This window comes from Tenebrio molitor, chromosome 4 (genome assembly GCF_963966145.1).
Source record: "Tenebrio molitor chromosome 4, icTenMoli1.1, whole genome shotgun sequence".
Lineage (NCBI taxonomy): Eukaryota > Metazoa > Arthropoda > Insecta > Coleoptera > Tenebrionidae > Tenebrio > Tenebrio molitor.
In genome coordinates this window covers 10,102,944-10,117,688 of record NC_091049.1, presented here as the reverse complement: position 1 = coordinate 10,117,688, position 14,745 = coordinate 10,102,944, and the positions used below count along the sequence as shown (strand labels likewise).

General features: G+C 34.4%; 1 protein-coding gene, 2 long non-coding RNA genes and 1 pseudogene across 3 annotated transcripts; 3 read left to right on the top strand and 1 right to left on the bottom strand.

Annotated features, from left to right (window-relative positions):
* Window positions 1-1,295: 1,295 nt before the first annotated feature.
* Window positions 1,296-3,001, top strand: LOC138129212 (uncharacterized). Its single transcript, XR_011159157.1, has 2 exons — window positions 1,296-2,319; window positions 2,377-3,001. It is a non-coding gene; the product is annotated as an uncharacterized lncRNA (long non-coding RNA).
* LOC138129211 (uncharacterized) lies at window positions 2,321-3,470 on the bottom strand. Its single transcript, XR_011159156.1, has 2 exons — window positions 3,017-3,470; window positions 2,321-2,954 (listed from the first exon to the last, which is right to left on the bottom strand). It is a non-coding gene; the product is annotated as an uncharacterized lncRNA (long non-coding RNA).
* A 2,288-nt stretch (window positions 3,471-5,758) lies between these two features.
* Window positions 5,759-11,725, top strand: LOC138127628 (uncharacterized; annotated as a pseudogene).
* LOC138128288 (ankyrin-1-like) lies at window positions 11,584-14,178 on the top strand. The gene has a single exon (XM_069044484.1). The coding sequence runs from the start codon at window positions 11,584-11,586 to the stop codon at window positions 14,176-14,178; it is 2,595 nt and encodes an 864-aa protein (XP_068900585.1).
* The last annotated feature ends 567 nt before the right edge of the window (window positions 14,179-14,745 follow it).

Genomic DNA, 14,745 nt, shown 5'->3' with positions numbered 1-14,745 from the left:
ACCTACACATTATGAAAAACAACTCATAACTCCCTTGGGATATTTCAAATTTTTTCACCCTCCCCATTGTTTACAATGAGAACGAAACTATAGTACCTAACTATATTCGAACTTATATACGAACTCGAAAACGAACAGGATCAAGGGTTAAACGAATCATCAGAGGCGTTAAACGAATTCGAAGAAACACAAAGTCTAGCTCAGGATTCGGTGCTGGAGCAATCACTGCCGGCTGGGGACGAGGAATACGTCTTTCAAGGTAATCTCGATGATCTTAATAATCAAGAAATCAGAGTTTCAGAAAGACAAACGAAAGGACAACCTCCTGACAGATTCAAACCTTAAGCAAACATCGTAAGGGATCACGAAGAGCCGAAAAACCGAATGGAAGCACTCAGCGGAGTGGACAAAGACGACTGGATACGAGCCAAGAATGACGAAATGAAGGCGTTGACAGAAAACTCCACTTGGGTGCTCACCACGTTACCATCATGGGCCGTTGACAAGAACTTGAATATTTGCTCTCTTGAAAATATTTTTGATTTTTTGGCCTTATAACCAACGGATTGTCTTTTTAGAAATGCAACCAACTTACAATATTTACTAATGTCAACATTATTGTTCACAACCAAGCTTGCTTTCAGCATCGAATATCGTGACCATGAAGTCGATGATTTTTGCACTTTGGCTTGTTCCGACATGTACCCCAAACTACCAACTCTGAAAAGCTTTTAATTTTTTTTTTCTTGTCTCCATCTCATGAACATATCATATTCCCTTTTATAGCGTGCTCGCGATTTGAGAGGTAACAATTCCAAAGTTACCAAGTTCGCTGCTTCTTTTACTTCTGGTGGAGTATTTGGTAAATCTTCATCACCATCTCCTTCCATCACTATTTCAATTCTTCATTAGTTTTGGAAAAAACACGGCTTGACATTCAATAAATTAAATTTTATTGTTTACTGTGAGCATGGAAACGTGATATTCAAATTTTAAATTTTACTTCTATGTTGATTTGTATAAAATAATAAATTGATAATACCTATGCAAGATAAACCGAAAAACTCTTGACGTTGGAAAAAATAGTATGTTACATACGTGAAGAAAGGTCCATTGCAAAACTCGAATGATTAGATCAACTCGCTATCGCTCGTGATCCAATTTTCATTCTCGTTTAGCAATGCATCCCTTTCCTCACTTATATAACAATATACTAATTACACACTTAATTTAGTTTCATAGGAATATTAAAATAATAAATCTGGCAATGCGTTGGCAAGAAAATGTCCAACAGACACTGACAGAAAAAAAAATTGCATCAGTGAATCAGTTAGTCCAACATGAAAAGAAAAAATCCTAGCCAATTCGGTCCCAAAAAGATCGTGAATGCCTAATAATAATGATATTAAAATTACTTAATTCAGCCGCAGTTGTGGTACATTGCCTCAATCTAGTAGGTACTGATCTAGGCATCGGAGTGCTTGGTTCTAAAACTAATTTATTTTTTAATTTGGCTAACAAGCAACCAACTTTCTATGTTTGAGAGTTACTGCATTGGATTTACATGTTTCAATTCGGTATAATTGCGTTTAATATAAAAATACTTCTGACTTCATATTTACACACCGCTAGATCTCATTTGATGTTTTTGATACCTGACAGCGTCATGTTTTCATAAACACTCACACAAAAATTATCTGATCAGACGCGTGTTTAAAAGATTAAATCACTTGAATGAAAATTGAGGTCATTTTGTTTTTCGCTTATATCTCGAAATCTAATTGAGATAGCAATAAAATTCCAATAGCAAAAATCTTAGTTCTCTACAGGAATGTATCAAAGGAAATAGTTATTTACATTAGAGTACGGGATGTGAATTTTCCGGCACGACAACTGGTTTCGGGCACGATGGCCGTTGGAGGGAGTTGGGAGTTGGAGGGCCGGAAAATACGTCCCGTACGACATTTGTATTAGACTTTTCGGCTGACCAAAATGTTAAATCTTTTAAAAATCAAGACTAATTTTATTGTAGAATTTGACATCGTCAATAAAGAATCGAATGCTGTGGAATCAATTCCTTGACGACCGTGACCGCTCATTTGTTTTTTTCCTAACAAATTATTTGCCGGCTAAATTTTCACGGACGTGCTTCAAAATTTGATTTTGGTGTATTAATCGAGTGAAAAAAATGTCTAGTATATAATATAGAGTGAGTTAAATGTGACACCAGAGGCAGTACAACTAGTGGCAGGACTAAATTCTGAATTATTACCACCAAAATCGAAACAACGTTACATAGGACAATTTTTTCTCACGAAAGTATGTAATAACTATTCTTTAATTCACAAATTTTTAATAAACCATATTTTATTACAGACAGTTTTATTAATAGGTGTTTGTGGTGCCTGTCTCCGAAAGGAGTTATATACTCTGAAAATGGAAAATGTCAAGAGAAGATATTATATTGATAACTGACACAAAAACCAATATTTGTAGATCGTTTGCCATTACCAATTCAAACTGGGTTGAAACTGTGAAGAAATATATGGAAGTCAGGTTAAATTGGTATTAATACAATTAAAACAATTTCAAATAAAATTGACAAATATTTGAACCTTGATTGCCCTATGGACACAAGATTGAAGTTCCTAAAATGATTCGTGATGACTGATGGCCTTCCTTCAACATCAAAAACAAAATGTACTGTGTTGCAGCTACAGCTCAAACAATGCTGAGTTGTGTCACACACTTCGATACATTGCTTTAATCTACTTGAATTTTAAGCAGTTGCTTCCAATGTAACCATCCAACATTGAGAATTCCATCATCAGTACCGTAAGAGAAGCACCAGTACAACATACTGACATTCAACCCAGAAGTAATAAAGCTGACAGTTACCAAATTGTTTCTGCATTGTTCTCTAAAGTGGAGAATTGTAACAATAATGTTTACAACTGTAATTTTACAAAATAAATTATGTTAATTTTGCAAATTATTAAAATGTCTTGTACTTAACCACTACTTCCTGGTGAAAACGAATCATCTTTCTTCAGGTGAATACAAGATTTTGGGGTTAGAATGTTTTTATTTTCCAGTTGCACTTTAGCACTAACAGCTAGTACTGGATAAAGTAGGTACACAAAACCCATATATCAACTTCTGTGGTTTAGTTTTATTGTGCAATTTTGCAGATATTTATGAAATACCTGACAATTGTCAAACTTTTTGACATATACAGCTGCCAACCCAATAGGTTGTATTTTCCCTGTTACGATTATTTTCTTTTTCGATCGATATAAATTAAACAAACACATTTATCGGAAAAATTATACAGGGAAATGTGTTTTTTTACACTAAATTAAAGTAACGTATGGACACTTTAATTTTAAAGTAACTGTGAAAAGAATAAATCAACGGTGTCCGCACATTTTTCCCGTACTCCACTAGATTTTTTCCCACATTCCACTAGAAATTTTTGATATTGTACGGGAAATCGCACCTCCCTTGACCTAAAGTGTAAGGTAACGCTATATTTCCCAGATTGGGAGGCCGAAAACCATATTTCATGATTTTCTTTAATGAAGCATCTCTTAGTATCTATACCATTTGTTTATTTTCATAAGAATCGTTTCTTTTTTTCTTTAAAAATGCATAAAACAAAAAGTAAATAACACCATTATTAGTTTGGAAGATAATGTTATACTTTGTCCAGCGAGAGACTGGGAGATTTTAAATTGTATTAAATTAACCCAGCACTACAAAATGCACTAGAATACATTATTTAGAGCATAATTTCAGGGCAAAAATGTTACTGCTTGAAAGATATACAGTGAGTTTTTTTTAAGACTGGCCATAGGGTTTTACGTGCTAATTTTTCAACCCCCCCTCGACCAACGTCTCGAGGCTAATTACGCTCCAGAAAATAATTACATTTTATCGTCGTGTATAATTTTCTATTTTTTTCTATAGCATTTGTATTTTATTATTAAAACATATTTTTTAAATCATTACCTACTAATCGTGTCAGGTTTTAAAATCTCGTTAGTATGAGCGTTGTTAGGGCAATAAAAAAAATAGTAAATTACATTTTTAAATCTCGGTGGTATGAGCGTTGTTAAGGTAATAAAAAAAATAAATTACTTTATCTATCCTTGCTGATAAAGTACCATTTTATCTACCGTTGCGGTTAAAATGCTACTTGTCCTTTTAATTTGAATAGATAAAAGCACACTTTAACATTTGCTATAGAAAAAGGAATTTATTTATGAATCAAGGATCTCGTAATTGCGGCACATGTTTTTGACCTACGTCAGAAGATATAATTTGCAAACACTCCACTTTTCGTCCGCCAATCTATTAGTTTGTAATAAATTTATGTAAAGTTGATTTTTTCTTTAACACAATAATTGTCAAAGTATCGTCATCTTAGTATGAGCCACTTAGTTGTTTGATGGTTATTCTTATTAGGTTGGCAACGTAAAATGTCAATTGTATGTCAGCTTTCAGCTATTTTGATGTGAAGATGCTTGGGCAACTGATGTCACAATTACTTTTAAATTTGTGCCGAAAACATTTAGCCTGGAACCTTTTGAATCTTCTATTCAGCCCAGACTAAGTTATACTAATCATAGCAGTAAATCCAAAAATTGCAGATAATAAATTGTACCTATTGCTACCATAAATAATGCCAGATAATGGACTTGGACGAAAACGCCAGAAGATTTTCACATCATTGATTTCTAAGGAAAATAGAGAAGCTTGTTTTAAATTTACCAGTGAACATATTAATGGACAAAAGACTTTTTCAGACAAAAATGGTGTAATTTTAGTTTTTCTAATGGAATTTGTTGGATCTAAAACAAATCATAATGGCGAAAATATGTAACGAGCGTTCAAATAATATAGGTGTTCGGGCAGGCCGTGATTTTCTCGCTCATTTATAAACGCAGGTCGACCTTTTAGTTCGTATACTTTGACATTTTCTTCAGATACCTACATGACCTCTCTTTGATCATCATTTTAATGTAACAGGAAAACTCTTGTTTTTTTTTACAAAAGAAATAGTGTCAGATGTTAATTAAATCTGAATCTGAAAGAACAATACATACAGGGTGTGTCTGAAATACGTGTGTTAATTTTAACCAGTGAAAGAACTCGCCAATTTTTGAAACTTTTCTCTATAATATTTTGCAAAATTTACAAAAGTATTCCAAGATTTTTTTCCCCTCAATTTTTACCAAACGAGTCGTTTTGTGTGATTAACTAGTTTCTACTTTTTGTAACCATGAGAATTTAAATTTTAATTATTTAATTTTTACTGTAACAATGTAACTTTTTAACAAGGCCCCGTTTCTATCATAACAGAAAATGTTCACCCTTATCCATGGGCGTACACTTTAATGGCTAATTTATTCCAATTTTTAAATCAATTTGTAATGCTTTTTCGTAAAAATGTTATAGAGAAAAGTTTCATGAATTGGCGAGTTTTTCTATTGATTAAAATTAACATACGTATTCAGATACACCCTGTACAAGTAGGAAATCGCACTTCAAAATTTTAAATGAAAAAGAGTTTACGATAGAGCTGTTCCGAAACGAAAGGTTTTAGGGTGGTACCGCCTGGTCTGTGAGGGAATTTTGACATTGGCAATTGTTTAAAAAAAAGGACTATAGTTTCAAATAAATAAAATGATGACTGCATACTTTAGATAACCGAGATAAAAAAAAAATCGGTGATAAAATAGACTCGCTGGAGTATTTGCTCCTACATTAAGATATGCGCCGACGGCGGCTCCAGATGGCCTCACGGTTTTAGAAGCTATTGGCCAATGAAATAAGTTGGAGTCTGTCACTGCTTCTTGTTGCCCTGCCTGGATTGCGTGTTTTCAGTTTTCTTCAACCCTCAACACTGAGGTAATATATTTTTTATTTCGCCTACATATAGGTATAGGCCGTGCCAAACTCAACTAACCACCACCTGTTGAATTAAGTTGGTGAAAACAAAATTACACTAAGTGTATAATGGCAATTTTGATATTACTAGGGTGCTAGATCAATTAAATCCAAGTACACAACGTTGCCGGTTGATTTTCTGGGTAGAATGCAGTGTTGGTGGTTATTTGGTTTTGGCAAAGACTATACCTACAGTTGTAGTCTAAAAATTTAGACATTTTAACTTAAAAGTGTTCAATTTATGCAGTGCCTTAATAGCATTTTTCACATAAATGTCATACAACCTTTTTTTCTACGAGCTTTTAAATGTTATACTGTATTAAATACCGTGCGATCAACAATTATTTAGACCAAAGAAACCCCTGAGATTTTGGACGTACTATTCCGGACACGGAATCTTGGCCAACATTTTTTTTGACATTTCTAAAAAAAATTATGTAAACCAATCATTAGTGTCATTAATAAATGACAATTATTAAAAATCACTTTGAAGTTTTTATTGTGACATCAAAAAAGCAGGGAAATAGCATTATCGAGTCAAAAGTTGGGTTATATTTAATAAAGGCCAGTTCACACATATTTGTCAGTTAAATGTCAGTTGTGGCCAAGATTCCGTGTCCGGAATAGTACGTCTGCTAGAGGATAAACTCTATTTAAATAAAAACAATTTTTCCATTTGTTGGCTAACATTTGCTGTGGCATCTGGGGTACGTACTGTTGGCCTCCCAGCCCCTTTCTTATGTTATATGATATGTCATAAGTTATAACCACATTTCTCAGACCACTCAAAAAATCTGCCTCCAAGAAGGTAAAATATGAAAAATTTTGCCGAAACTCGGCCAAACAGGCAACAGCCCTGTATGTTCATTCTCCGTGCTTGAAAACACCATTAGAAAGTAACAGTTGTTTGACGTTTTAGTTAAAGTTAACAAAGATACGAAAAATCTGACATTGTCAAAGTCATAGCTGCCCCTTATCTAAGTATTTGTTGATCGCACGGTAGATACTTTTGAGTGTTTATTTGAGAGCATGATGTAAGGAAAAACTGAATTGGCCAATTTCTTGGAACAGTTTCAAATAGATAAGTTGATAATTACATATTTTCTATAAACGAGATAATTATTTTTAAAGAAATTAAGGCCTGGTTTATTCACTTTCAAGTAACTTTATTTGAACGGTAATTACCATGGATCTACCAATAGCAGATTCTAAATCATAACAACTACTGGCCAGATAAATTTACTTGAAGGTGAATAAACCGAGCCTAAATAAACTAGAAGCTATTAGCCAGTGAAATAAGTTGGAGTCTGTTACTGTTTGCTGATTAAATTTATCATCAAACTTGGCGTTGGAGAGTCGATTGTGAACACACCACTTATGTAAAAAGATTTAAACAGTTGATCCGTAATCCGTATAGTGCGTCCACAATCGACTCTTCAACGCCTACTTTGAGGATTAATTAAAAAAAAAAAAAAAATTAAAAAAGGGTGTCAACATTATACAAACTTTTTTGTTACGAAATGGTCTAAAAATACATAGCTTATCAATAAAGTATTTATTTGCAGATAATATCGAGAAAGGGTCACGTAATTGAAAAGTATTATTTAATTTATTTATTAGTTTTAAAGTGTTTTTTTTTTTAATGAAATCCTAGTAACGTAAAATTACGGCAAACACACCTTGAAGGTGTAGATCTCTGATTGGTCAACTTTAAGTTGTCTTTTCTCGAATATTTTTTAGAGATTTTTTCTTTCAAAATTAGACTTAAATGCGATCTCGTGTTTCCTCTTTTTCTCTGGGGCGCGAGTTGTGAAAGGCCCTGTATGTATACATATTATTTTTCATTAAAGCATCAATGATAAAGTTTTCATCATTTCACAGTTTTATTTTCGTTTCAGTGAACCGCAACCCCAAAAACTGAATTGCTTTTTCTTGAGCGATTTATTCTATAATGGCATCTAAGGTAAGAATTTTTCATTAAATTTACGTTGCTTTCATCTAGAAATTTGGAGTTCCAACTTTAAACAGAAATCGATGTTTTGATTAACTTTTGTGTTTTTCTTTTTAATTTTACGTCTTCTTTCTCTGTAATGTTTTCACTTACTTGTGATACGTTCTTAGGTTTAAAGTTTTCAATCAATTGCGTATAGGAAATTGTAAAAAAATGTGCAGCAGTTTCATGGAATTTTTTAAATTAATTAAATTTTAAATTAAAATATTCATATTAGGCCCGGTTTGTTCACCTTCAAGTAACTTTATTTGAACGGTAATTACCATGGATCTACCAATAGCAGATTCTAAATCATAGCAACTACTGGCCAGATAAATTTACTTGAAGGTGAATAAACCGGGCCTTAATATTATGTAAATTATTTAATTTTACTGAACGAAAGCATTCCAGCGATTGTCAGTGGATATTGTTCGTCTCGAATTTAATTTCTACATAAATCTAACAATGCCATTTATTGATAACTTGGATTCAAATGAATCATAAATTAATTTTTTTATCAAAACTTATTTAGGGATCATCAAACAAGTACTGCGTCTGTCATAAAGCTGAATTTCAAATATGTTAATGAAATCTAGATAGTAAATTATGTATATTGATGTTGCTAAGTTCATGTACTTGGGCGTACAATTACATATTACATGTACGAGTATGTGCATAAATCTTCTTAATTTTCATCACATTCACAATATTTTTGCATAAATTCAATTAAATTTAGATTGTTTCGCTTCAACACAAACTTTACAGTTTTATTTATACCTACTATTGTTTTTTATTTAAAAATTTTAACGGAAACGTAAAGAAACTCACGAATTGGACATTTCTACTTCGACTCTTTGGAGTTAACTGCAATTTTGAAAATTGATTTTTAAACTTTCATTAATGCTTTTTTTAAATATCGAGAATATTTACCCATGGGACGTTAAAAAATTATCTCTTGTAGAACACACCTGGTTTCGGAATCGAGTACGAAGTACTGATCCCTGCATACTTCGCATTAGAACTCAACACAAAAGATATTGAGGATTTCCAGATTCAAAGTAACGTCAATAATTTGGGAAATTTCGACGACGTTGTAATTGACGTTAAAAAGAACGCAACAAAAGATTCTTTTGCGATACAACTGAAACATAAGAACGACAACAAGAAGCGTTTGTCACCTGCAACTTTCGAAACGGAAAGTGGCGATTTCAGTTTGAAGAAATATTGTAAATCATTTAAGGATTTGAGCGATGTGAACAAACAACGTCAGTTTATTCTCTACACGAACGCCAAATTCGATCCCGAACGGACGGCAGAAGTGACAAAATTCACGATGATCCAAGACGACCGTTATGATGGAAATATCTTTTTTGATAGGTCTTCCGATGGAAAGAACGTGTACAGATTCGAAGTCAACGATAAAACTCCCCAAGATGAAAAAATAACGAAACAAGACTACGATACTTTTTTTTCACGATTTAGACTTTTCGTTTGTCAGAAAAATTTTGAAGATCTTGAACAAGCCATCGTCAAGATTTTGGAAAAAGAAGTCGACAAATATCTGGCTTGGTTCAGAAAATGGTATCATGGAAAATATAGAAATAAAAAAATTGACAAAGCGACGGTGAATGTTCATCTTATCGACATTTTTCTGTCGCCATTCATTATATCAAATCGTTACTTCCCCGTTGGCCAAAATGAGAAATTAAAATTGTTTGAAAAAATAATTAAAGAATTCGACGTGACTTTGGTAAATGATTCTTTTGAACACTTTAAGGAAAATTTATCAGATGAGTTTAATCTGGAAGAAGAATTGCGAAAAAGTTCATAATATGTCTAGCGAAAGAAATTAAAATAATTGACAAATCTGTAACAGTATTAGAAAATGAAGTCAAGCAGAAAGTATTGCAGTATCTTTTCGAAAAACCAATCATCGTCAATTTCAATGAAATTTCAAAAGAGTTGATTTACAAAATAATGGAACTACATCAACTAGGAAGCAAAATAAAATTTATCTTGGTCGGTCAAGGAATTGAATCGGCTAGACTGTCAAGATTTCGAATTTTCGAAAATGTGAACGACTTACGGAGTAACGATCAATTATACAGCGAGGTCACTCGGACATGTCGCCTATCTCTGCAGGGCAGGAAAGAGACGACACTAGAAGTACTGATCGATTCTTGTAAAGAAATTTGTGAGCACGTCGGAGCAAAAGAATTACTTCAAATGTTAATACAGGGAAAAATTTTAATCGGACAAGCAACAGAGAGTCGTCTTCCATCATTTTATATAAACAGAAAAGTTTGTTTCAAAGTTGAAAAAATCGATGCATTTTTGGATAATACATTTTTTGAGAACCATTTAGCTGTTGTTAAATTCGACAGAAAAGTGGGAAAGATACAACGTGAAATTCGTAAGCGCAAAATTAAAGTCGTCAATGTCCACGATTATTTGAAAACACAAATTTCAAACGAACCAACAATCATATTGACGAATGAAGAATGTTCGGAGCAATTACTCCAAGATGTTTCAGAAAAAGGTGACAATAAATCTGTAGTGTATTTAAGAATTTCCGAAGACAACGATTTTCTAATCGTAACTATTGAAGAAAACCAAATTCATTGTTTAACTGCACCAGTAAATATTTTATGCGCCGATCCCGGTATGGGCAAGACGACGTTGTTGAAGAATTTGAGAAACGAATGTGATTCAAGATTTTGGACAATCGATGTCGACCTTAAAACACATAATGAATTCTTCAAGACAAAACACGACGTCGATGAACTTTTAAACCGTTTGATCGAAGGAAACGAAAATAATTTTTCGAAGCACGTTAGAGACGTTTTTCGGTCTAAGAAAAAAGTATATTTCTATTTTGACGGCCTCGACGAAATGGAAAACAGTTGCGTCGTCAACGTTTTGGATTCCGTCAAAGAATTGTCGTCTGAGGGTTTCTACGTTTGGATTTCTTCTCGAAAAAATCTAAAAACGAAATTAGAAGATCATTTCAACAAAGTTGCGATGGACATGAAGGAAATTGAGGAAGAGGAACAGAAATTCTACATAAGGAATCGCTTGAAGGAAGAATATAACCACGAACAAATAGAAAACCTTATTAGTAAAATTTTTAACAACTCTGACATCGACAACAATCGTCAAATTTCGGGTAAGGTCCTTCAGCTTTACATTATAACGCAAAACTTCCTCGGCAACAAAGAACAACATCAAAAGATGACCGAAGATACAAGTACATTTGTTTTCACAAAAATGTATGAGTGGTCGTTCCGTGGAAGGATCAAACATAATCGAGATAAAGAAGAATCGAAAAATCCACATTTATTCCCGCCAGATGAGGAAGATACATTAGAAATATACGAACACTTAGCTGTGCATTCTGTGTTCACTGAAGAAGTTCTTCAAAAATTAAAATTGGATCTGAGACGAGCTCAGCGTTTTTTAAATCACATTAAAACGTACAAGGACCCTTTTGGGATTGTAACGAAGATGAATAACGAAGGAAAAGCAGTATTCGAACATTTTACCTACGGGGAATATTTGCTGCCCGATTTTTCTCAAGCAACTTCGACAAAGCTCGTCTCATCCAAGAAGAACTGTTTTCCGGCGGACACGAGAATTTAATGATGATTTTAAATGTCATACTTGCCGCAGATAATCCTCTGCATTTGGCCGTGATCTATCGAAATGTGGATCAAATTGAAAAACACATTGAGAACGAGAACGTTTACGACAAAGCTGGCCGCAATCCGCTCCATCTAGCGACGCACCTTGAACCAAGATTTGTCGATCAGAAAACTTTTTTGAATGTGTATAATACAGAAGCTAGAGAAAATTTGGCAAATATTGCTATTTTAGAAAAGATGGTGAAATTTAAATACGCCGATTGCGACAAATTGTTCCAATTGAATGCCTTACAATATGCTTTCGAAAATGGAAGTTTTCTTTCTGTAGAAATTATCATAAAAACATGCGAACATGCAAAAGAGAACTTACATCAGTATACCCAAAAATATATCAATAATAACAACTTTGTAGATTTTTGCTTGAAGCATGGATGTAAAAATTTATTGTCCTCAATATTCGAAAGCAGCGAAAAAAGCAAAAATTATATTAAAGAAAATGCTTCAATTATCATTCAAAATACAGTAAAAAGCTGTTACTTCCAAGAAAAGGAAACATTCCGCTTTGTAATCGATACTCTTGATGATAAATACGACTTTAATTCGATGTACTATTCCGGATATGCACCAAAAGAAACTGCTCTACATTTAGCTGCAATGTACCGAAAAACATATGCGGTCCAAATATTAATCGAGAAAGGAGCATCTGTTGACGCCGTTACAACTAGTAAAGAAACTCCGTTACATACGGCTTCTAGATTGGGGAATTTGGAAACAGTCGAATTACTAATCGAGAAAGGAGCATCTGTTAACGCCCTTAAAACTAATAATGAAACCCCCTTACATCTGGCGTCTGAACGTGGTAATTCGGAAACAGTCGCTTTACTGATCGAGAAAGGAGCATCTGTTAACGCCCTCAAAACTAATAATGAAACCCCGTTGCATTTGGCATCTAAACGTGCGGATTTGAAAACAGTCACTTTACTATTCGAGAAAGGAGCATCTGTTAACGCCCTTAAAACTAATAAAGAAACCCCGTTACATTTAGCACTTAAGCATTACAATTTGAAAATAGTCTCATTACTAATCCAGAAAGGAGCATCTGTTAACGCCCTTACAACTAATAATGAAACCCCGTTACATTTGGCTTCTCGATTTGAGAATTTGGAAACAGTCGAATTACTAATCGCGAAAGGAGCATCTGTTAACACCCTTAAAACTAATAATAAAACCGCGTTACATTTAGCTTCTGAACGTGGTAATTCGGAAACAGTCGCTTTACTAATCGAGAAAGGAGCATCTGTTAACGCCCTTAAAACTGATAATGAAACCCCGTTACATTTGGCTTCTAAACGTGGTTATTTGAAAACAGTCGCTTTACTAATCGAGAAAGGAGCATCTGTTAACGCCCTTAAAACTAATAAAGAAACCCCGTTACATTTAGCATTTAAGCATAACAATTCGGAAACAGTCGCTTTACTAATCGAGAAAGGAGCATCTGTTAACGCCCTTAAAACCAATAATGAAACCCCGTTACATTTGGCATCTAAACGTGGGGATGTGAAAACAGTCGCTTTACTAATCGAGAAAGGAGCATCTGTTAACGCCCTTAAAACTAATAATGAAACCCCGTTACATTTGGCTTCTCAAATTGGGAATTTGAAAACAGTCGCTTTACTAATCGAGAAAGGAGCATCTGTTAACGCCCTTAAAACTAATAATGAAACCCCGTTACATTTGGCTTCTCAAATTGGGAATTTGAAAACAGTCGCTTTACTAATCGAGAAAGGAGCATCTGTTAACGCCCTTAAAACTAATAATGAAACTCCGTTACATTCGGCTTCTACATACAGGAATTTGAAAATAGTCGAATTACTAATCAAGAAAGGAGCATCTGTTAACGCCCTTGCAACTGATAATGAAACTCCGTTACATTTGGCTTCTAGATTTGGGAATTTCAAAACAGTCGTTTTACTAATCGAGAAAGGAGCAACTGTTAACGCCGTTACAACTAATAATGAAACCCCGTTACATTTGGCTTCTCAAATTGGGAATTTGAAAACAGTCGCTTTACTAATCGAGAAAGGAGCATCTGTTAACGCCCTTAAAACTAATAAAGAAACCCCGTTACATTTAGCATTTAAGCATAACAATTCGGAAACAGTCGCTTTACTAATCGAGAAAGGAGCATCTGTTAACGCCCTTAAAACTAATAATGAAACCCCGTTGCATTTAGCTTCTGAACGTGGTAATTCGGAAACAGTCGCTTTACTAATCGAGAAAGGAGCATCTGTTAACGCCTTAAAAACTAATAATGAAACTCCGTTACATTCGGCTTCTAGATACTGGAATTTGAAAACAGTCGAATTACTAATTGAGAAAGGAGCATCTGTTAACGCCTTAAAAACTGATAATGAAACCCCGTTACATTTGGCTTCTGCAGTTGGTTATTCAGAAATAGTCGCTTTACTAATCGAGAAAGGAGCATCTGTTAACGCCGTTACAACTAATAATGAATCTCCGTTAAATTGGGCTTCTCGATCTAGGAACTTGGAAATCATCGAATTACTAATCGAGAAAGGAGCATTCGTCAAGTAACCAGGAGAAATGGAATGTACGAATATGTACAGACAATAAATTAACAACAGTTAAATAAAGTATAAATAAATTCGTAAATACGTGACAAATGGGTACAACTCAAACACACTCTCGACTCTATTTCTCTCTAATCTTAATAATCGTTATCGTTAGTCCCAGACTCCGACCACTAGCGATTCCTCTACCGGGTGTCGCCCTTCCATGGTGGGGTGATTGCGTGATGTTCTCTGGCGTTTCCTCGAAAAACGCGTAGCGTACACGAATTTGGCATCGCCTTTACCTGTTGCAAACCGACGCCAGCACCGATGGCAGCCGTGGTATTCAAGGAGGTGGACCAAGCGAACATGTCTTCGCCCACGCAAATGCTTTTTTCAGCACCAGCGAACAGAGGTGCCTCAACAACGGACAAAAATGCCTCGATCTGATTTGGGATATCCGGAAGCACATGCTTTACTTGGAAGACCGTCTGTTCCTTATGAGATCCAACAATAAATCCCTCACCTGCCTCCAATCCACCAGGAATGCGGAGTCCGAGTTGACAAGTTGGACGCAGGAGCACCAACAATG